General features: G+C 25.0%; 1 protein-coding gene and 3 long non-coding RNA genes across 6 annotated transcripts in view; 2 read left to right on the top strand and 2 right to left on the bottom strand.

The window, feature by feature from the left end:
- The window catches only part of LOC110658013 ((S)-coclaurine N-methyltransferase-like), a 26,701-nt gene continuing 1,238 nt past the window's right edge, over positions 1-25,463 (bottom strand). Inside the window, exons 1-8 of one of the 3 annotated variants that reach the window (XM_058129836.1) lie at positions 4,336-4,639; positions 4,084-4,192; positions 2,962-3,186; positions 2,665-2,764; positions 2,475-2,531; positions 734-817; positions 481-539; positions 1-367 (exon numbers count right to left, since the gene is read on the bottom strand). In XM_058129836.1, the coding sequence (XP_057985819.1) occupies positions 175-367; positions 481-539; positions 734-817; positions 2,475-2,531; positions 2,665-2,764; positions 2,962-3,186; positions 4,084-4,192; positions 4,336-4,522 (1,014 nt within the window). In that variant the 5' untranslated portion in view covers positions 4,523-4,639 and the 3' untranslated portion in view covers positions 1-174. Of the gene's footprint in view, positions 368-480; positions 540-733; positions 818-2,474; positions 2,586-2,664; positions 2,765-2,961; positions 3,187-4,083; positions 4,193-4,335; positions 4,640-25,463 lie in introns of those variants that run through there. The other 2 variants (XM_058129834.1, XM_058129835.1) reach the window with 2 other exon arrangements.
- Positions 10,516-11,364, top strand: LOC131170569 (uncharacterized). The gene is made up of 2 exons (XR_009141352.1): positions 10,516-10,556; positions 11,170-11,364. It is a non-coding gene; the product is annotated as an uncharacterized LOC131170569 (long non-coding RNA).
- Positions 12,489-13,322, top strand: LOC110658007 (uncharacterized). The gene is made up of 2 exons (XR_002495477.2): positions 12,489-12,857; positions 12,963-13,322. It is a non-coding gene; the product is annotated as an uncharacterized LOC110658007 (long non-coding RNA).
- On the bottom strand, positions 19,719-21,542 carry LOC110658006 (uncharacterized). The gene is made up of 3 exons (XR_009141351.1): positions 20,758-21,542; positions 20,518-20,674; positions 19,719-20,084 (listed from the first exon to the last, which is right to left on the bottom strand). It is a non-coding gene; the product is annotated as an uncharacterized LOC110658006 (long non-coding RNA).

Raw genomic sequence — 25,463 nt, forward strand, 5'->3', positions numbered from 1 at the left:
TGAACTGCAAGCAACCGGATGATTAAGAAGAACTTGGTTTGACCTAGTTAAAAACTAGTCAAAATATATTAGAAATAATACAATAGTAATAGTGATTGGCGACTAATTACCATCAAATTTGGCTTATTTAATTCAAACAAGAGAAACTTTTAACTGGGAGGAGTTTTTTCATGCTCATTTTTTCTTAAATAGGAATAGTGCAACCATCCATTCTTCCCCATTGTTGTATCCAAAAAGTTCTGCAACTGCAATAAAGAATGTTCTCCAGTAGACGGTCCACTTGATAGCTTGATCCTTGCCATAAGTTGATTCTATTATTGGCTTAATCAAAGCCATGTTTTGGTCCATTCTTTTGAGCCACGCCTCACTACAAGTTTTCAGTAAATCATAAAATTAAATTAGGCACGTCTATTGCCTCAAGACAGGAGAATGATAAATCTGGAAAGTACAATAAATTGCAGGGTTACTATCCATCCTCACCTTGTCTGTGCATAATGTTTCCCATTCACAAGCCAATGGTTGACAACAGAAACATCATCCTGCGCATAAGTTTTCAGAAAGAATAAGTCTTGATAAGATCTGATGTGGCTATGCTGTACATCTTTATTTATGAATTCTTTAGCTTTAGTATTCTTATCCACTGGCACATGACTAGTCATCGCTATTTGAACCTAGATTAATTTATGCTGTAGAAGGAAAAGATATGTTTGCTGATGAGAGACGCAGAGCTGACCTGGAAATAAAGCAACAGATTTGCAGCAGGCATTGTTCCTCCAGTGAAGAAATACCTAGTAATCCAGTCATCTTCATTTATATCCTGAATAGAAACAGAAGATGGAATGTATGTTATTAGATATGCAAGAGGTAGCTGTTGCACTCATTTCATATAGACATTTTAGGGTAGTTTTGCATCCATTTTACCCTTATATTTTAATATATTTTATATTTTTAGCTTTATTTTAGCTTATTTGTTAACTTTAGTTACTTTAAATTTGATTTTTATAATTTTATTGTTTTTAATAGGTTTTTTTGGCAAATTGAGGGTCAATGAGTGCATTAGAAAGTGATTTGAAGAAATTTGGAGCTCTTTGAGTATGGAGGAAAGTTAAAGAAATCAAGTCTTGAAAGATCAAGTTAGCCGAAATTTGCTTGAGACTTTGCTTACGATGTTGCTTAGGATATATCATATTGCTTAACCTCAAGCCTGGTCAACCGGCAAGTCAAGCACAGCTTAAATCCTACACATTCAAGCTTTCATCCCAAAACCTGCCGAGAATTGCTTAAGATCCTGCTTGAGATCCTGCTTAGGGTAAGCAGCAGTGCTTAAGGTGCAGCACAGGTCAAGCTGGAAGTCAAGCATGAGCAGAAAAACCCATTTTATTCCAAGCCTGCCGAGATTTGCTGAGGGTCTGCTTAACCTTAAGCAGACAGTGCAACCAGAGGCTGAAATTTGCTGAAGAAGCTGCTTAGGGTTAAGCAGTACCCTAAGCAGACTGCCCAGAACGTGAATAATGCTGCTGACTTGGATAATTTTACACCTCATTTCCTATCCACTCCTTGGCTCTTATCTATTTTTAGGGCAACCTTTGGGACCATATAAAAGCATCATTTTCTAGCTTTTGCCACAAGAGGAAATAGGAAGAAACAAAGAAAAGAAAAAAAATTATAAATAGAGAGAGGAGGAGGACCCCATTTTTCTGAGGAAGGAGCTGCTGCAACCATCTTTGGGAGCTCCGGAAATTAGAGTTTTTAGTTCTTCTACCTGGGTTTTTCTATTTTTAGTCCTCTTATCATATTTTTCTTTACTTTCCCATCAATCTTTCTTGTAAATACCAATATGAATATGAGTAAGTAAACTATTTGGATTTCAGAGTTGGGAAATATGTTTTAGATTAATTTGTAGATTTGGACTGGATATTTCCATATTTTATATAAAAATGAGTTTTGATTCCTTCCTTGCGTGCTTATTTTACTTGTCTAATGTTGGTACCCATTGGGTATTATGTTAATCTTTGATTGAAGGACCGAAACGTGAAAGTAATTGATAGATAATTAAGGATTGGAACTTAAAATTACTTAGATTTAGAAATAAACTAGGGTTTTAAGAGGAATTAATGATTGATTACAAAACTTAATGGGTTTTAAATTAATCAAATATCGTACGAAAGTATAATTAATTTAGTATAATTACATCTAAATTTAGATTTTATTTGCTTACTCTTTACCCATTCCAATTAGATTAATCAATTTACTTTGCTCATTTACATTTACCATTTATTCACCAATCATTAGCCCAAATAATTGCTTCATTCATAGTTTGGTACTCAAACGACAAATCTCGTAGGAACGATACTTGATTCATCACTCTATTACTTGAGATGACCCGTATACTTGCGGATACGCCCATCAGTAGCCTTTCAAATAAATTAAGTAGATCAAACATACATGTGCAGGTGCTCAACAAATAGTCATACCTCAAAGTGGTAAGCGAATGCCTTGTGGCAGAAATGATGCACAAAAAGAAGGCTATCCTGTTTCATCCACTTGGATATCTTATGAAGAAGATCTTTGTAGTTTTTCATATGCTATTAGAGGACAAAACCAATTATCAAATCATATCAACTTAAATCTTAGCATCAGTAGTGTGACATGAAAAGCACTCACCTCAAACATTTCAATGGAGAATATACGATCATAGGATGCCACCATTTCTAATGTGCTAATATCTGCAACAATGATTTCTACATTCTGCAGCTGATGTTCCCTACAGAAAAGGGTGATTAAATGGTTTGGATCATCTGCTGATCCTCAGCTTCCAATTTGTGAAGAAACCAAGAATATATTACTTTATTAATAGAAAATGGTCAATATCGTTTTTTTTTATTAGATAATACTATATATCTGACACAAAATCTACCATTTGAAGTGAATGATATATTGCTAATGTATTAAGCATTATACCGACACTGCTCCTCAATGAATGCTCTCTGGGTTGTTGAGTTGCAAATCCCAGTAATCCTGCAATTGCTGTACTTTTTGGCAATGTATAAGGAAAGTGACCCCCAGCCACATCCAACATCAAGGACAGTGTGGCCATCTGTTAGCTGTGACCTTTCACAGTAGAGCTCCAACATTGCTTTCTCAGCATCCTCTAAGGTGTTTGATTTATCAGAAAAATAACAACAACTGCATTTGTTCACATATAAACAAAATCACTTCATATAATATCAAAGCAAATGTTCATCCAAAAACTAATATCAGTGGAAATGTTGACTGCCTAATGCCTCTGAGTTTTCACATAACATGAGAAATGTTGAAGATGACAAAAGCAACAATAATACTGTGTGATAAATATGTTGAGGAGAAGATGCACAAAGAGATCTTCTGTTGTGTACTTGCATAGCACCACCAATAGTTGAGGGCAAAGTATTGAATTTATTGGAACAAAAGCTAATTTCCAGAAAAATAGCAGTCATAAATGGAGAGAGTAATCAGGGGCTCCACCAAAACAAAGTAGCTTTTGGTTAGAAATGATAATGGAATGCAGTTCCTGTAACAAGAGTCCATTTTCTCATTATTCGGTACACAGCAACTTTAGACATTTTACAAAATTTTTATATTAGAATAACTTAAATTTAGGTGAAAATGACTTTTAAGTATAATAATAATTTTTTAAGATTGTCATTAAATTTTATACTAAAATTAGAGCATGACCAGACTAGGAGATCCAAGCAAATTTTTGTTTTTCATTTCCATTCCCTTTCTAAGTGAACCAAACATGTCCAATTAGTATCCAATAAGACCTTAATCTAGTGGTAAACTAGCCAAAGCTTGTTCCTTAGAAATCAAAAGGTCTTCAAGTTCGATCCCATTGTTATTTTTCCTTGATTGTGTTGTTATCGTTCATTTCTTCACCCAAAAAGTTAAAAAAAAAAAAATCCCAAAGGAGGGGGGAGACTAGCATGATTCATGGCCATAGAACTGCTAATTGCTAATAAACAAAGTACTTGTGTCTATTCACAAAGACAAAAGGGAAATAGATTAATTCCACTGTATTTGCAATGCATTAAAAATAAATAATACCTGTACTTTAAATTTTTACCAAGAACCAACTTGAAGAAAGAAGTAGGCAATTCATAATGTTGAGCTTTGGGCTCCTCCGTCTTGATAGCTATAGGCATTTCTTTGAGAGCTACAAAAACAATTCATACATACATCAGATCTAAAAAGAAGAAAAAGAAAAAAGGGTATATATATATATATATATATATATATATATATATATATATATATATATATATATATATATATATATACTGTAAGAAAAAGCATTACAATGAACTAAGTGGAGGAGGTCAGAGAGCTGGAGCTCAGAGGAAGGCTTGTAGCCAGAACGAAGACGGGAGGCCAAGAGCAGTCGAGTAAGGCTCCTAATGACAGTGTCTGGCAGCAAATTTCGTTCCAGTGAAGCTAATAAAACCCGCACAGAAGCATCGTAAGGTAGCTGAATCAAGCCCTTCATTTTCAGGAGTTTATCCTACTCGGAGCTAAGCTGTAGCAATGGCGTTATCTTTTCTCGTTGATTTTTTTTGCGCTTTCAGAATAAATGATAAGCTGAGGTTAGAAAGAGAAGGGAGAGATCATTATTATTGTTAATATTATTATTATTATTATTATTATTATTATTATTATTATTATTATTATTGTCGTCGTCGTCGTCAAGGAGAGGCATCTTTTACTGTTCCTAAATAGGTAAAAAGTCCTCTCTAGTCTGCTTTTTGATTTTTTTATTGAATTTAAAGGACTAATTTTTAATAAAATTATATAAAAACATTATTTTAAATATTTATAAAAAATAATTTTAAAAAATAATTTTATTATTTTAATATTACTATAATTAAAATTTATTAAATTTAATTTTAAATTATTTTTAATATATTATAATTAATATATTTAAAAAAAATAAATTTCTCAGTATTAGTTTCACAAACAATGTCCAACAAACTCTCAATTTTATTTCTTTGTATAACATATGGGTTAACGAGAGAGAGAGAGAGAGAGAGAGAGAGAGAGTGAGAGAGAGAGAGAGATTATTTTTTATCTCAATTTTTATTTTAATTTAAATACTTACAAATTATTTAATCATTATTATTAAAATGATTTTGAAACAAATTTATTTATAATAAAGTGTAATTTATTGTTTAATAATTGTTGTGATCAATTACTTTGCTGTGGATTTTTATTTTCAATGTCTTTATTTTTTAATAATTTATTATATTATTACTAAAAACAAATATCTTATTTTTAATTTTTACAAAATATATATCGTCAAATTTTTTAACATAATACCCGATTTTGTTTTCAATTAGTTAAATTTTTTAAGCTAGAAAGAATATTTAGATGTTTTATTTTATTAATTAAATTTCTAAAATTATTTTTTATTTATTAACTATTTTATTTTTTTATTGTTATTATTTTAATTTTTTAATTATTAAATTTGTGTTAATTATTATTATTATTATATTTCTTAAATAATTTTAAAACGAATTTATTTTATAACAAAATGAATTTTAATTCATACATTAACACTATATTAAAGAATATCAAACTTTCATCCCATTACAATAAAAGTATAATGACAACATATTGTTCATCCATTTTAACAATATATCTCTTTTTCTTTTAACTATAAACACTATTTTAAAATAGTAAAATTTTGATTGATATAATTATTTTTTTATAATAATAATAATAATAATAATAATAATAATAATATCTATAAATGTTTTTTATAATATCTATTTAGAGTTAATATATTAAACATATAAATTTGGTTTATAAGTAATATATGATTAAATTTACTTTACTCTTAAATTCCAATATAATTTATAATAAATTTAATTTATTTTTTAACAATTAAAAAATATTTTAAAACAATGTGTATATATTTATGTACTCCACCTATTATTATAAGAATGATATTAGGCTTTTTTTAGATGTGGATTAACTATTTTTTTAATTATATTAATTAGTCTTAAAATAAATTATATATTCATAACCAATATTCAATATATTGAATTATTAAAATTTTATTTTAATTGAATTAATTAAATGATTTTATTATTGACAAATAATAATTATGTTTTATAATAATTTTATTTATAAGATGAAAGTCTAATATCTTATATTATTATAAAATAGAATTGAATATATTTTTAATATAAATATTTTGTATTTATTAATTATATTAATATAATAAATACAAAAGAAGATAATACCTATAGCATTGGGCCGCGGGTTTTTTAGAGCCTGTTGACTGAAGGCCGACCCAGTTAACTAGCCGTATTATTTGTGCATTGTATGAATTATTTTTTATTTTATTTTTATATTTATAAAATATATTAAAATTTTTAATTAATTATATTAAATATAAATTAAATTTTATTAAAATTTTAAATACTATTATTATTGATTTGTCATTGAACGATAAGGGATATAATGGGTATTCCTGTAGAAATTTTTATTACCTTAATTTTTAGGCAAATGTGTTTTTTTAATGTAATACTAATAATTACTAAAATAAAATTATTAAGTCAAATATTATCTAATACTAATAATTAAATTTAATAAAATATTTTTAAATAATTAGATAAATCAATCATCTAATTTTTTTAATAAATATTTTTTATTTTTAAATTTTAAATATTTTTTATAACTAATAATTAAAAGAATATAAAAAATTAGTTAAAATGAAAATTTAAGTATTTTATACTATTTAAATTTTAAATATTTTATATTTTTAAATAAAATAGTGATATTTTTTATTAAATGACATATATGTCAGCAAATGTTAATGATAACTGTATTAAAATTAAATAAATTTAATTTTTAATTCAATAAATTCAAAACATTACATGTAAATTTAAATAAGTCCATTTTTCATAAAAAATTAAAATAATGCTTTTCAATTTTTATTATAAATGTTAATTTCATATTTTCAAATATTGCTAATTTTTCTAAATGTGCATCATTATATTAACTCGTAATTTAATTTTTGGTGCATAATTTTTCATTAATTTTGTATATAATATAATATTATTATAGTATTATAAATATTATATTAAGTTATTTAAATTAAAATATTAATTTTATGTTATTTTAATTAATTATATAAATAAAATATTTATTAAATAAAGAATTATTCTCTTATAGGATCATATTTTCATAAAAGTTAGTTTATTTATTAACATATAAAATTAACAAAATTGCAAACTTAAATGTAATATAATAAAAAAATATAATAATATGTTTAAAAATATAAGAAATGTAAATGTTTAAAAATTAAAATAAATCTATAATATAATGAAGTTTTTTTAATTAAAAAATATAGATATTTTCCTTTATTTAATAATAAAACTTTTTTGTTAATTCATAAATAAAAGAGGAACTAGCTTTTTTTTTTTTTTCTAATCAAACTATACTTATATAATCCTAGTTTTACTAAAAATATAATACTAATATTACTCAACACTTTTTTTTTCGAAATTACTAAACATTTAAGTTAAAATCATAGAAAGGAGTTCACCTCATTAGAATGGCAACGGATCAGATTTTGGCTAGTACTCGATCCAACTGAGCTCTAATAGCACGAGTTTAGATAGTATATAATTAGGTTTGAAACGTATTCGGATTTGAAAAATAATACATGTGATAGATTCAGATCGGATTTAGATTTTACATATTAGGTATTCGTTACTTGAATCCATTTATATAAATACTTAATTAAATATAAAATATATATTCTTTATAGTAATATTTATATTTTATTTTAAATAAAACATAATTTAAATATTTTTTGAAAATTTTAAAATATAAATTATTAATAAAAATAATTATATATATATTATTAATTAAAATATATAAAATTAAATGGATTCGGATATTTTTTTTATAATAATTGGCTTTATGATGAATTTAGGTAGTTGATAATATTAGAACAGATTCAGATTTTGAAAATATTGATTAAGTTTGGATAGGTGATTTTCGCGGGTATTTACCCGTTGCGATCCTTAATCTCCTTTAATTATAAAAATATTCACTCAAATTTTATTTTTTGTTTTTTTAATTTTAAAACTAAAATTTTAAAATATTTTAGAGAGTTAAAAATACTATGTATTATTATTAATAGAATTATTTAAAAAAAAAATGTATGAGCTTCCTCGCCATTCATAATTTTACATATATATTAATTATAAATTATAGATACATATACAAATTGTAATATCATATTATAAATTAATTACAGAAATAAAATAGTAATAAAAAATAAATTATAAATAATTTTATAAATAATTAAAAGAATTATATCTTAATTTATTTATTAATATATGCTATTATTATTTATATTTTCATATATTATAGTAAAGAAATAAATTTTAGTAATTAATTGAAAAAATAGCCTAAGAAAAAAACATAAAAAAGTAAAATTAGAAACACTTCAAGTTTCAATCAAATATTCATTATTTTTTTTTCAAAATATAAAAATTAAAGAAAAAATAAATTTTTTGTTTTTAAGTTTTTTTATTAAAAATTGATCAAATTTTAAAAAATTAAATTTCTAATGTACTTGTGATTTAATTTATTTTCATTTAATTTTCTCTTAATTTTTTTGCAAATAATATTATATTATTATAATTTATTTATTTTAAAAAATAATCCATATTTCTTATATATAAATAATATATGCTAAAATAGAATTTAATTATGAAAGGTAATACAGTTCTTCAATTTTATTAATTTTATTTAATTTCTTTTTTATATTTTTCATTCTTTTAGTATTTTTGTTCTTTATTTCAATCAAAATGCAATTAACATAAATAAGGATAGCAGTGTTTTAATGGTTTAATCATGTTTATTGCTTAATAACATGTTAAACTTTGATCATATTATTACTTAATAATGTAATAACTTGAAAATTTAATAATAATAATAATAATAATAATAATAATAATAATAATAATAATAATAATAATAATATATAAATTTCATATTTTTATAAAGTATTTTAATATCATTTCAAAATAGCCAATTTTAATTGAATGGTTGGTTTTATAAACCAATGTTAAATCAACTTTCAAAAAATATATATTATTATTATTTCATTATTTTCAAACTTAATTTTTAAGGTTTAATTTAATTGTTGTTATTATTATTATTATTATTATACACAAAAATTTCATTTTTGGACTTGATTGAAAAATATGAAAAAGTTTAAGGACTAGTTATGTAATTAAAAGATTAAAAAAAATCAGATATTTTTTCGGCAAGGCCCCCCTATCTCTCTGTCTCTAGTCTACTCTCTCCCCCACCCTCCCCTCCATTTTTTTCTACAACCCTCAACCACCCACCTTTGGCATGACTTTCCCCCACATCCCTCCTGCACGAATGACGACGGCGAGGCATCAGACAGGAGGAGAGAGAGAAAAGTCACGCAAAGAGGGGCCCAACTTTCTGATGTCTTTTCGGCCGATTCCGGTGGCCATTTTTTGTGATTCTAAGTGCCACGAATTCCTGAGATGACAGGATTTTAGATGGGACCAGTGGCACTCCGTTTGGTGGCCAGAGAAAGGAGAATCATCGAGGAAAAGTTGGAAGGAAACACATGGGTTTCAAGCTTTTCGGTCACTTTTTCGGCTATTCGATCATTGGATTAGAAATTTAAGGCCACCGATGGACTCAGGGCGACGAAATTTTTGATATGGGACCGACCCCGCTCCAATCAGACAACATTTGAAAAAGACTATCATCGGATGGCCCAAGTCACTTGGTGAGATTTTTGGGCCCTGTCAATTCTCAAAAAATTAAAAATAATTTTATGATAATTATTGACAATTTTTGGGCTTAATTTAGGTGCATTCCAATCAATAATAGCTCACCAAACGTCGGGATTGTGTTTTTGACCAAATCCAGTGGCCCGGTGGTCCGTCCTAAACCGTGGCCAATATTATAGTCGATTCTAGCATTTTCAGACGCCTCGGATGAGTTCCAAGTATTAGAATCAACATAGGTAAACCTGAACCCTAAGTTTCTTTAATTACCTAGTATTGAGTTTAGAATAAAAATTCATAAAATATTCATGGGTGATTAAAAAATTATAATTCTTTTTGTAATAGTCTTATAACCTTATTAAGGACCGCAAGATAAAATTTTAGAATTTTTAGAGCTTATTTGAATGATTTTTGCAAAATATTAGTTTTAGAGGCAAAAATGCAATTTTTTGATTTTGTGAGATTTGCTTGGATTGGAGAGCCAAAGAGGGTCATGTGATGTTGATGAGATTTGTGATTTTAAAAGTATTATTTGGATCATTTTGCAGATTGGGTAGGTCTTAGGTATAGGGAAAATTCTACCGGATTTTCGTTAAAACTTAGGATTTATTCTTTGACTCTTTAAAGTTTTGTTTGAATAAATATTGATAAAATTTTTGATATAATGTTTAGGTGAGTCTGACCTTCCTCCTCCTTAGCCCAGCCTCCTCGGTGATCAACGATTAATTTGTGAGTAGATATTGATTTTAATTACAATTTTAATATTATTATATATTCAAGGCATGCTCATACATCATATATAAATATATGTATGTAACTAAATACTGGGCACATTTTATGTTGTATTTTCTTAATTGCAAAAATGGATGTAGATGTCACCTTAGGGTAATTTAGAGCTGTGTGCGTGTGTCGATATGCGTGTGGTGTGGTGTGATAAATATGGGTAAGATGGGCAAGTCGGCTTAAGCTTGTCTCACTTGGGGCCCGGTTCTTTTGAGGAAGTCGGGGTGAGTACTGTTTTGAGTTGATCTCGCTGACCTCCGCAATTAGATTATTAAGCGAAAGTCCGACTCGAGTTAATCTCGCTGGCAGGTTTTGGACTAAGAGAGCAGTATAGGGGATTAGCTCCCATATGTATTTTATTTGATATGGTATATGTGTGTGTGAGTGCTCCAAATTATTATTTAGTTGAATATTGTTTGAATTTGATGAAAATTATTGATCGGTATTGCATTTCATCCTTAGGAATGCATTAGAATTAAATAGTTATAGAAATTATTTTTAAAATCAATATCTTACTCTGTAACTTGAACGCTCACTCCTGTTCACCCTATTTTTTCAGGCTCAGGAGGAGTTCTTTTTCAGAATAACCTGCTTCCTTTCTCACAGATTTATTAGCAGTTATTTATTTGAATTATTATTTTCTAAATTTGTAATCTAGAACACTGCATGTGTTGGCAGTCGTATTACACTTGTCAGGTACTATGTTAATTTAAGTTTTGGGAATTAATAAATGAAAAAATTTGTGATAGTTAAATAGTTTGTAAGTGATGGCATCAGGATTGAGCTGGGCCTCCCCGTAGTTTTAATTTTTTATAGTTATCGGGTTGGGTTGACCTGAAAAAAGATATAATATTTTATTTTATTTACATGTTGGGCTTCAGTTTTTTACCCTGGTTATGAAATTGGGAACAGTAAGGCTTGCTATAGGCATCGGGGGACTTTATACTAGCACAAGTCCTAGTGCCAGTCCGGCCCGTGAGATTGGGTCGTGACAAATAACATGTTAAATTAAGTAAGTTTCAAAAAAATATATATTAAACCAAGCAATAACATGTTTAAACATGTGAAAATAAATTTTAATTTTGTAAAATATTTAGTTAAAAGTATAAGTATTAAAATATTCAATTTGAGTAAATAGACTTAATAACAATCCTATTTAGGTAGAAACTCTTTAAGTATTTGTGCCTTACTTTCTAAGTAATTATAGAATTATTCTTAAAGAAATTTTTTTATTTTTTTCTCTCTTATTATCTCAACGATTAATAATATATAAAATTTTCAATTAATTATATTTATATGGAATGTAGTTCAATATGTGAGTAGCATTAAAATTTGTAATATTGTAAATAATATAAATAATTAAGAGTATTTTTTACAATCTCAATGTTTATATATATATATATATATATATATATATATATATATATATATATATATATATATATATATATATATATATATATTATACTTTTTACTTATGATTTAATTTATTTTTATATAATTTTAATATTATTATAATATATTTATTTAAAAAAAATTGTACTTCTTACATATAAAAAATATCTACCAAAATAGAGTTTAATTATGAAAGCTAATACAATTCTTCAATTTTATTACTTTTATTTAATTTCCTTTTCACATTTTTCGTTCTTTTAGTGTTGTTGTTCTTTATTTCATTCAAAATGCAATTAACATAAATAATAATAGCATTGTTTTAATGTTTTGATCATGCTTATTACTTAATAATATGTTAAACTAAGTAAGTAACATATTTTAAATATTTTAAATATTTTAAATCAAATTAAAGAATTGTATCGAATTTATTAAAATGGTATCAAATTAATTTTTTTTTGTTATTTTGATTCAATTTAGATTCTTCATCGAGTTGATACTGTATGAAAATTTAACATAAAATTAATTATATATATATATTTTTCCATAATTTTGTAATTAATATTGATTTGCGAACCAAAGTCATATTCCCATTTGATTTTTAATTGGATTTTGTTTTTGGTTTTTATTTTAAACATAATTTCAATTTTAATTAAATATAAAATAATATTTTATCATATAAATATATAGTATTTTATTAATTTTGAATTAATTTAAGCTTAAATTAGAAAGTCAGGACTAATTACTTAAAAGCCTCAAAATATATTCCTTTCCCTCATCTTCTTTTCATTTTCACTGTCTTCCTTGCCAACTTGTTTTTCAGGCCTCAACGATGATGGCATCTTTTGCTCATGAGTTAACAATGATTTCCCCTTGCTCGCTCTTTGCCTCTTTAGTTCTTATTCTTCATTTTAGACTTATGTTTATTGACTTCTTTCCTTCTCCTCATTGCCCATACAGTCACAGACCCACTCATGACTCATCGACGTTTCCAAGCAGGGCCCTAAGTCGAGCCTAGTCATCATATCTACCATGAGATGAATTCTTCAGCTCATGGCAATAACCAAGCAACCACTAAGCCGACAAATCAAAAGCAACCACCAAGCAAGGCCTCAAGGTTTGCATCAAAGCTTGACAGGCTCAACTGTTTCTATACCATCTATTTCTTGCTTTTATTGTTGTTCTTGCAAATCAAGAAATTATTAATGTGATTTGGATGTTATTGTTGTTGGGTAATTTGATTTGAGGTTTATGTTATTGTTGTTACGTTTGTAATATGGGTATGCAATAAGGAAATTAGCAAAATTTTAGCTCTTGCAATTTAAGATTTACCTTTTGTTTGGATCTTAATTGAATAAGGAAATTGAGAGAAATTGAATCAAAGAAATTAAAAAAAAAAAAAGAAAAATAGAAAAAAAAAATCTAATTTACTTCGTGATATTTAGATATAGAAGAGAGACGTAATTAATGAAAATATGAAAAATACTTATTATACCTTTATTTATTTTCTTATATTTAAGTAATTATTTAAATATAATTATACAATAATTGGTTTTGTTGACCTTAAGAGTTCCAACTAAAATATTATATTTAAGCATTTTTACATACCTTTTTACGGTAAGGAAAAGAGCATAAACGATGGAAAATGAGAGACATTATCTGTAATAAAGAGAAAAGCAGAAATGGAAGAGGTGGGAGACACAATTCTTTAATTGAAGTAATTAAAGGATATTGAAGTAATTTAATTCATAAACAATAGTAATTTGCCTCCATTTCCCTCCAATTTGAAAGGAAATCTTTTGGGGCATATGCAATAATGGGGTGGAGAAATACATTTTCTCCTCGTTTTTTCTCATTTCTCTCTTAAAATTAATGTCCAAACGAAAGAAATCAAATTCATTTCTTTTCTCTTATCTCCATTTCTCTCAATCCAAACAAAGGGTTAGGATTTATGTTACTATTGTTGGGCGATTTCCTGATTTGTGAATTAAGGATGTTGCATACTAGGCTATTGGCTAAGTGAGTGGTTAGGTAGAGAGGAAAGTGAACTACAACGACATTATTTATGGTATTTTTGTTCAAATCGACGAATCGAATCAAATCAAATCAAATCTAATTTGTTTTGTTCAATTCATTTCTTTTATTATTTCGATTCGATTTTTATTTTCTAGAATTTTGATTTTTATGGTTTTGTTCGGATCGAAATTGAACCTATCAATTGTACACTCTTGTGTGTATATATATATATATATATATAACTTTTTTAAAATATTAATTAAATATTAAAAATTAAATAAATTGATTTATTTTTTTTAATGAAAACCAAAATTTACTAAAGGCCTGTAAGAGGAGAAAAACCGGAAAAAGAAGGGGCTAGAAAGTGATTTTTTTTTTCTCACTTTTATTTGTGAGTTCCATTGGCATTGAAGAATAACTCTTAAGGATAAATTTTACTTATTATTCCTGAACTTAGGTTAATGCAACAATACGATCTCTGAACTTTAATTTATAACATAAAACTCTCTCAATTTAATGTAATTAACCTAAAAAACCTTTTCACTTACCTAACTGATTTTCTAGTTAATTTGACAAAAAAAAAAAAATGAAATGAAGTGATTTTATTGCCTTTCCCTTAAATAACCCATCTACTGTGCCCCCTCTCTCTTCTCTCTACCGAGAGCAAAGATGGTTCCTCCAAATTGAAAGACTATTTGACCCATACTGAATCTTAACTCTTTATTCGATCTCACTATTTTTAATTTCTTCTCTCTACTCTTTCTTTGTCTCAATTCCTGAATTTCTCGTTCCTTCCCTCTCCTCTTCATTATTTATCTCACTTTGCCTCATTATTTTACGCTGATACTGTTACAAAATAAGAATAAAAGCCTAGTGTTTATTGCTAAGCATGGTTGGAGGAGTAAAAGCTTCAAAAAATTTATTACATCCGCAGACTGAAATTCCCAATCATGAAATTTTTTATTTCTTTGACTCTATGATTCTTATCTTAGACCCAACATTTGCATCTAAAATCAAGATCTCACAGTTTACGCTACAAAAAGAGCTTGCAGAGAAATTCTTGCAGAGAAATTGTTCAACCTTTTTTGTTAAGAGAAAAATAGAGATGGACCACTCAAAGCAATTTTTGGACCTTTTCTATCATGCTTAACGCCACTGGAGGTGACTGGAAATTTTGGGGGCACCCATTTGGATGTACTATAGCTTCTCAGATGAACCCACCACCATTGGTGGAAAATCATTTTATTTTAGGCTGCATAGGGGGCAAAGGATCCTAGGGACTGAGTTATGAGGGAGATGAAACCAAGGACTAGGTTCGACGGGGGAAAATGAGATTGTAGAGTGGAGAGTCATCATTGTTGTAGCTGTCTTAGTTTCTTTTGGGCTGGAATTAGCATATTCAATTTGTTCAATTTTCACTCCCTCTTATTTGGATTGTGCGTAAATTGACCAATCTATTTTATTTATTTAAATTTGTAATTGACTTTGGTCGTGGAATTATGTGAATCTATTTTCATGGATTTTTTTTTTCTTAGTTAATTGATTTGGATTGGATTAGGATTTGATTTGGGATAAATTCTTGTTAGTTCTTGCTAGATTAACTAGAGTGAGAAATAGGAGGGAATAGTAGAAATTTTAGAGTGTAGAGAGAGTGATTGAGAGAGATAGAGTGACGGCGTTACGGAGAGATAGAGAGATCAACAGTGTATGTGTGTATTAAGGGGAGAGAGAGAGAGAGAGGCTAAGAGGAGGAATTGAGAGAGAAAAAGTGAGAGTGTTAGGAAGAGAGACAAGTACAATAAGAAGAAGGATAGAGAAGAAAGTTTACTGCACAGAGATATTTAAACTTTTTAAAGGTATTGATGTCATTTTATGATGTTATAATATGAAAACTTACTATAGTTAGTCAAAAGGATTTTTATGTTAATTATGTTAAAATTAAAGGATTTTTATGTTACAAATTAAAATTTAGAGACCGCACTCTTATATCACCTTAAGTTTAAAGATAACTAATTAAATTTATATTAATGCTAATAATTAAATAAATTAAAATTAAGAAAAAGTGTTTAATAAAAAACAAAAGTTCAAATAAGTCATTAATTTTCATTTAAGTTTAAATAAGCTTAATTTTTTTTTTTCAAATAAATTCAGAATTTTATATTTAATTTTAAATTAATGTTTATATAATAAAAATTTTTTTTATAATAAAATATTAATATATGTAATTTTTAAATATTAAAAATTATTTATTATTTTAAAACTAAAATAAAATAAAAAAAAAAATTGAAGAACAAGAGGGACACAAAATGTCGTACCCAAATTTTCAAGAACACAATCTAGAATCATGAAAACCCAAAGCCCAGAAAAATCAATAAATGGCGATCCACAAGCCCAAAAATGGCAGCGCCAACGACACCAATCGAGTTCGCAAGGTGCTTCAACTGTGAGAAGATCATCGTGGCTGTCACCTGCTGCAAGCATAGGACCTAATCGAGGTCGACGCTGCCTAATCAAGCTGGTGAAGCCCAAGATCCCTCGTTTCAAGGCGTACAAGACAATCCCATAACAAGAATATTGTCTGTTTGTGATTGAAGTTTGAAGATCAAAATTGTTTTTCAGATAAAAAGAGTGATTTAAATGTCATTATAAAATGTAATTTGACAAAAATTATTTTACTATTTTAGTGTTTCAATAATTAAAATTTATTAAATTTAATTTTAAATTATTTTTTTAATATTTTTTAATTAATATATTTATAAAAATATATTTTTGCTAAACAACGGTTCCAAATTTTTATAATAATAACAAACAAACCCTAAATAGCTTGCCTAGGTTCTCCTCAAAGCCCATAAGGCTGCCTCGCCAACGTTCTCCCTCGATTCCCTCGTCAAGCATTGTCTCCACTCTCGTTGCGCCGATATTGATGCTAAAGGGCCTGCATTTTGGTGCCCACATCTCTAATTACATTATTTATTATTCTCAATGAGTTTTGATTTGCGTGGTTGAATTGTTGGGTTTCCAATTCCTTGGAATCTCGATGGCTTTTCATTTTCTTGCTCTTAGGGTTCCAGATGGTTGCCTATTCTTGTTGTATTTGATGTATTCTTGGGTTTGATTGTCTGGATTTTTGGATTTAGGGTTTGTTCTTGAATTTTGATGTCTGAATTGTTGCTTCTTGAATTTGGATTATGTTCCTCAGTTTGTTTTCAATTTCTTTTAGTTAAAAAGATTGTAAACCATTTTTCTATAATAATATATATAAATATATGAAGGAGAGGAGGGACATTAAATTTGTTAAGAATATCATTTATTTTTTAAATTAATTATAATTATATTTTTATTATTTAAATTAATTTTAAAATTTATATAAATTTATAATTCTCAATTTTAGAGTTCATATCAATTTAAAATTTTTAGTCCTACTTATATTTAACTTTAACTAAATATAAATTTTATAAGAAGTAATTAATTAAAATAAAAAATTAATAAGTGAAAAATAAAAATATTATTAATCTATAATCTATAATAAATTTGTGATGAAAATCTGTCGCTAATTATTTTTAGTAACAGCATCCATCACTAATACTTTCAGCCATTTATATAAAGTTGTCACTAATACTTTTAGCGACATATCTGTTGCTAATACTTTTAATAGTGAGAATTAATTTTATACAAAATTTTGCTAATAATTTTTAGCAATAAATTATCTATTGTTAATACTTTAAGTAATAAACTATTTAATAAAAATTCATCACTAATAATTTAGCGATGACCATTACTAAATTTTTACAAACTGATAATATAAATTGTAAAATTATTATTAAAATTATAAAATTATTATTAAAAATTAGCCAATTAATTAAATAAAAAATTTACATTTATATCGATAGATGTAAAACTGTAATTTTATTCAATCACAAATATTTTATTTGTTATAAAGTTGCAACTTTTTTTAATATTAGTAATGAATTGTTTTTACATTTATATACTTTATTTTGTAAAATAAGACTCAATTTCAATTAATTTTGACGTATAATATGATTTTTTTTTTACGCTACATTTTTATCTGTCTTTTTTTCTCCAATAGATATATATATATCCTAGACTATGCAAACAGTAGAGTCGAAGAGAATGACTTTAAAAATACAAAAAATTAAATGTATAAAAAATTTAATAATACAAATCAACTTTAATTAATAGTAAAATATAGTCATGATCATTTGTTATTATGATAAAGAATGACTTTTTTTTTTTTAAAATAAGACTAAATTTAATTAGTAATTGAAAATAAATATATTATAATAATATTATATTGTATATAAAAAAAATTAAGAGAAAAATACATACAAATAAATTAAATCATAAGTAATGAGTATAAATAATGTGCAGTGCATATTAAAAAAAATAGTATATATAAAAATGGAGAGGAGAGGGAAACATTGAGATGATAAAAAAATACTCTTAATCCTTTATATTATTTATAATATTATAAATTTTAATGCCACTCAAATATTGATCTATCCATATAAATGTAATTAACTGAAAAATATATATTATTAATCGTTGAAATAATAAGAGGGACAAAATAAAAGTTTTTATTTAACTAGAATTCTATCATTACTTAGAAATTATGGTAAAAATACTTAAAAGTTTTGATCTAGATAGGATTGTTATTTAATTTTTTTTAAACAATGGTTTAAATCTATTTACTCAAATTGAATACTAAATATTTTACGAAATTAAAATTTATTTTCACACATTTAAACATGTTACTACTTCGTTTAACATTTTTTTTGAACTTACTTAGTTTAACATATTATTAAGTAATAAACATGATCAAAACATTAAAACAATGCTATTATTATTTATGTTAATTGCATTTTGAATGAAATAAAGAACAACAACACTAAAAGAACGAAAAATGTAAAAAGGAAATTAAATAAAAGTAATAAAATTGAAGAATTGTATTAGCTTTCATAATTAAACTCTATTTTGGTAGATATTTTTTATATGTAAGAAGTACAATTTTTTTTAAATAAATATATTATAATAATATTAAAATTATATAAAAATAAATTAAATCATAAGTAAAAAGTATAATATATATATATATATATATATAAACATTGAGATTGTAAAAAATACTCTTGATTATTTATATTATTTACAATATTACAAATTTTAATGCTACTCACATATTGAACTACATTCCATATAAATATAATTAATTGAAAATTTTATATATTATTAATCGTTGAGATAATAAGAGAGAAAAAAATAAAAAAATTTCTTTAAGAATAATTCTATAATTACTTAGAAAGTAAGGTACAAATACTTAAAGAGTTTCTACCTAAATAGGATTGCTAATAAATCTGTGAGAAAGGAAGCAGGTTATTCTGAAAAAGAACTCCTCCTGCACCGAAAAATAGGGTGAAAAATTAAAATTGATTTTCACAGTAAGATATTGATTTTAAAAATAATTTCTATAACTATTTAATTCTAATGCATTCATAAGGATGAAATGCAATACCGATCAATAATTTTCATCAAATTCAAACAATATTCAACTAAATAATAATTTGGAGCACTCACACACACATATACCATATCAAATAAAATACATATGGGAGCTGATCCCCTATAACCTGCCAGCGAGATTAACTCGAGTCGAACTTTCGCTTAATAATCTAATTGCGGAGGTCAGCAAGATCAACTCAAAACAGTACTCACCCCGACTTCCTCAAAAGAACCGGGCCCCAAGTGAGACAAGCTTAAGCCGACTTGCCCATCTTACCCATATTTATCACACCACACCACACGCATATTGACACACGCACACAGCTCTAAATTACCCTAAGGTGACATCCACATCCATTTTTGCAATTAAGAAAATACAACATAAAATGTGCCTAGTATTTAGTTACATACATATATTTATATATGATGTATGAGCATGCCTTGAATATATAATAATATTAAAATTGTAATTAAAATCAATATCTACTCACAAATTAATCGTTGATCACCGAGGAGGCTGGGCTAAGGAGGAAGGCTGGCCCGACTCACCTAAACATTATATCAAAAATTTTATCAATATTTATTCAAACAAAACTTCAAAGAGTCAAAGAATAAATCCTAAGTTTTAACGAAAATCCGGTAGAATTTTCCATATACCTAAGACCTACCCAATCTGCAAAATGATCCAAATAATACTTTTAAAATCACAAATCTCATCAACATCACATGACCCTCTTTGGCTCTCCAATCCAAGCAAATCTCACAAAATCAAAAAATTGCATTTTTGCCTCTAAAACTAATATTTTGCAAAAATCATTCAAATAAGCTCTAAAAATTCTAAAATTTTATCTTGCGGTCCTTAATAAGGTTATAAGACTATTACAAAAAGAATTATAATTTTTTAATCACCCATGAATATTTTATGAATTTTTATTCTAAACTCAATACTAGGTAATTAAAGAAACTTAGGGTTCAGGTTTACCTATGTTGATTCTAATACTTGGAACTCATCCGAGGCGTCTGAAAATGCTAGAATCGACTATAATATTGGCCACGGTTTAGGACGGACCACCGGGCCACTGGATTTGGTCAAAAACACAATCCCGACGTTTGGTGAGCTATTATTGATTCGAATGCACCTAAATTAAGCCCAAAAATTGTCAATAATTATCATAAAATTATTTTTAATTTTTTGAGAATTGACAAGGCCCAAAAATCTCACCAAGTGACTTGGGCCATCCGATGATAGTCTTTTTCAAATGTTGTCTGATTGGAGCGGGGTCGGTCCCATCTCAAAGATTTCGTCGCCCTGAGTCCATCGGTGGCCTTAAATTTTTAATCCAATGGTCGAATAGCCGAAAAAGTGACCGAAAAGCTTGAAACTCATGTGTTTTCCTTCCAACTTTTCCTCGATGATTCTCCTTTCTCTGGCCACCAAACGGAGTGCCACTGGTCCCATCTGAAACCCTGTCATTTCAGGAATTCGTGGCACTTAGAATCGCAAAAAATGGCCACTGGAATCGGCCGAAAAGACATCAGAAAGTTGGGCCCCTCTTTGCGTGACTTTTCTCTCTCTCCTCCTGTCTGATGCCTCGCCGTCGTCATTCGTGCAGGAAGGATGTGGGGGAAAGTCATGCCAAAGGTGGGTGGTTGAGGGTTGTAGAAAAAAATGGAGGGGAGGGTGGGGGAGAGAGTAGAAGAGAGAGAGAGAGACAGGGGGGCCTTGCCGAAAAAATATCTGATTTTTTTTAATCTTTTAATTACATAACTAGTCCTTAAACTTTTTCATATTTTTCAATCAAGTCCAAAAATGAAATTTTTGTGTATAATAATAATAATAATAATAACAACAATTAAATTAAACCTTAAAAATTAAGTTCGAAAATAATGAAATAATAATAATATATATTTTTTGAAAGTTGATTTAACATTGGTTTATAAAACCAACCATTCAATTAAAATTGGCTATTTTGAAATGATATTAAAATACTTTATAAAAATATGAAATTTATATATTATTATTATTATTATTATTATTATTAAAATTTCAAGTTATTACATTATTAAGTAATAATATGATCAAAGTTTAACATGTTATTAAGCAATAAACATGATTAAACCATTAAAACACTGCTATCCTTATTTATGTTAATTGCATTTTGATTGAAATAAAGAACAAAAATACTGAAAGAATGAAAAATATAAAAAAGAAATTAAATAAAATTAATAAAATTGAAGAACTGTGTTACCTTTCATAATTAAATTCTATTTTAGCATATATTATTTATATATAAGAAATATGGATTATTTTTTAAAATAAATAAATTATAATAATATAATATTATTTGCAAAAAAATTAAGAGAAAATTAAATGAAAATAAATTAAATCACAAGTACATTAGAAATTTAATTTTTTAAAATTTGATCAATTTTTAATAAAAAAACTTAAAAACAAAAAATTTATTTTTTCTTTAATTTTTATATTTTGAAAAAAAAAATAATGAATATTTGATTGAAACTTGAAGTGTTTCTAATTTTACTTTTTTATGTTTTTTTCTTAGGCTATTTTTTCAATTAATTACTAAAATTTATTTCTTTACTATAATATATGAAAATATAAATAATAATAGCATATATTAATAAATAAATTAAGATATAATTCTTTTAATTATTTATAAAATTATTTATAATTTATTTTTTATTACTATTTTATTTCTGTAATTAATTTATAATATGATATTACAATTTGTATATGTATCTATAATTTATAATTAATATATATGTAAAATTATGAATGGCGAGGAAGCTCATACATTTTTTTTTTATAAATAATTCTATTAATAATAATACATAGTATTTTTAACTCTCTATAATATTTTAAAATTTTAGTTTTAAAATTAAAAAAACAAAAAATAAAATTCAAGTGAATATTTTTATAATTAAAGGAGATTACGGATCGCAACAGGTAAATACCCGCGAAAATCAACTATCTAAACTTAATCAATATTTTCAAAATCTGAACTTGTTCTAATATTATCAACTACCTAAATCCATCATAAAGCCGATTATTATTAAAAAAAAATACTCGAATCTATTTAATTTTATATATTTTAATTAATAATATATATAAAAATTATTTTTATTAAAAATTTATATTTTAAAAATTTCATAAAATATTTAAATTATATTTTATTTAAAATAAAATATAAATATTACTATAAGGAATATATATTTTATATTTAATTAAATATTTATATAAACGGATTCAAGTAACGAATATCTAATATGTAAAACTTAAATCCGATCTGAATCTATCACAGGTATTATTTTTCAAATCCGAATACATCTCAAACCTGATTATATACTATCTAAACTCGTGCTATTAAAGTTCGGTCGGATCGAGTACCAGCCAAAATCTGATCCGTTACCATTCTAATGAGATGAACTCCTTTCTATGATTTTGACTTAAATGTTTAGTAATTTCAAAAAAAAAAAAGTGTTGAGTAATATTAGTATTAGATTTTTAGTAAAACTAGGATTATATAAGTATAGTTTGATTAAGAAAAAAAAAAAAAAAAGCTAGTTCCTCTTTTATTTATGAATTAACAAAAAAGTTTTATTATTAAATAAAGGAAAATATCTATATTTTTTAATTAAAAAAACTTCATTATATTATAGATTTATTTTAATTTTTAAACATTTACATTTCTTATATTTTTAAACATATTATTATATTTTTTATTATATTACATTTAAGTTTGCAATTTAGTTAATTTTATATGTTAATAAATAAACTAACTTTTATGAAAATATGATCCTATAAGAGAATAATTCTTTATTTAATAAATATTTTACTTATATAATTAATTGAAATAACATAAAATTAATATTTTAATTTAAATAACTTAATATAATATTTATAATACTATAATAATATTATATTATATAAAAAATTAATGAAAAATTATGCACCAAAAATTAAATTACGAGTTAATATAATGATGCACATTTAAAAAAATTAGCAATATTTGAAAATATGAAATTAACATTTATAATAAAAATTGAAAACTATTATTTTAATTTTTTTTATGAAAAATGGACTTATTTAAATTTACATGTAATGTTTTGAATTTATTGAATTAAAAATTAAATTTATTTAATTTTAATACAGTTATCATTAACATCTGTGACATATATGTCATTTGAAAAAAAATATCACTATTTTATTTAAAAATATAAAATATTTAAAATTTAAATAGTATAAAATACTTAAATTTTAATTTTAACTAATTTTTTATATTCTTTTAATTATTAGTTATAAAAAATATTTAAAATTTAAAAATAAAAAATATTTATTAAAAAAATTAGATGATTGATTTATCTAATTATTTAAAAATATTTTATTAAAGTTAATTATTAGTATTAAATAATATTTGACTTAATAATTTTATTTTAGTAATTATTAGTATTACATTAAAAAAACACATTTGCCTAAAAATTAAGGTAATAAAAATTTCTACAGGAATACCCATTATATCCCTTATCGTTCAATGACAAATCAATAATAATAGTATTTAAAATTTTAATAAAATTTAATTTATATTTAATATAATTAATTAAAAATTTTAATATATTTTATAAATATAAAAATAAATATTAAAATAAAATAAAAAATAAATTCATACAATGCACAAATAATACGGCTGGTTAACTGGGTCGGCCTTCAGTCAACAGGCTCTAAAAAACCCGCGGCCCAATGCTATAGGTATTATCTTCTTTTGTATTTATTATATTAATATAATTAATAAATACAAAATATTTATATTAAAAATATATTCAATTCTATTTTATAATAATATAAGATATTAGACTTTCATCTTATAAATAAAATTATTATAAAACATAATTATTATTTGTCAATAATAAAATCATTTAATTAATTCAATTAAAATAAAATTTTAATAATTCAATATATTGAATATTGGTTATGAATATATAATTTATTTTAAGACTAATTAATATAATTAAAAAAATAATTAATCCACATCTAAAAAAAGCCTAATATCATTCTTATAATAATAGGTGGAGTACATAAATATATACACATTGTTTTAAAATATTTTTTAAATGTTAAAAAATAAATTAAATTTATTATAAATTATATTGGAATTTAAGAGTAAAGTAAATTTAATCATATATTACTTATAAACCAAATTTATATGTTTAATATATTAACTCTAAATAGATATTATAAAAATATTTATAGATATTATTATTATTATTATTATTATTATTATAAAATAATTATATCAATCAAAATTTTACTATTTTAAAATAGTGTTTATAGTTAAAAGAAAAAGAGATATATTGTTAAAATGGATGAACAATATGTTGTCATTATACTTTTATTGTAATGGGATGAAAGTTTGATTTTCTTTAATATAGTATTAATGTATGAATTAAAATTCATTTTGTTATAAAATAAAGTCATTTTAAAATTATTTAAGAAATATAATAATAAAAATAATAATAATAATAATTAACACAAATTTAATAATTAAAAAATTAAAATAATAACAATAAAAAAATAAAATAGTTAATAAATAAATAATAATTTTAGAAATTTAATTAATAAAATAAAACATCTAAATATTTTTTCTAGCTTAAAAAATTTAACTAATTGAAAGCAAAATCCGGTATTATGTTAAAAAATTTGACGATATATTTTGTAAAAATTAAAAATAAGGTATTTGTTTTTAGTAATAATATAATAAATTATTAAAAAATAAAGACATTGAAAATAAAAATCCACAACAAAGTAATTGATCACAACAATTATTAAACAATAAATTACACTTTATTATAAATAAATTTGTTTCAAAATCATTTCAATAATAATGATTAAATAATTTGTAAGTATTTGAATTA

This window comes from Hevea brasiliensis, chromosome 11 (assembly GCF_030052815.1).
Source record: "Hevea brasiliensis isolate MT/VB/25A 57/8 chromosome 11, ASM3005281v1, whole genome shotgun sequence".
NCBI classification, from domain to species: domain Eukaryota; kingdom Viridiplantae; phylum Streptophyta; class Magnoliopsida; order Malpighiales; family Euphorbiaceae; genus Hevea; species Hevea brasiliensis.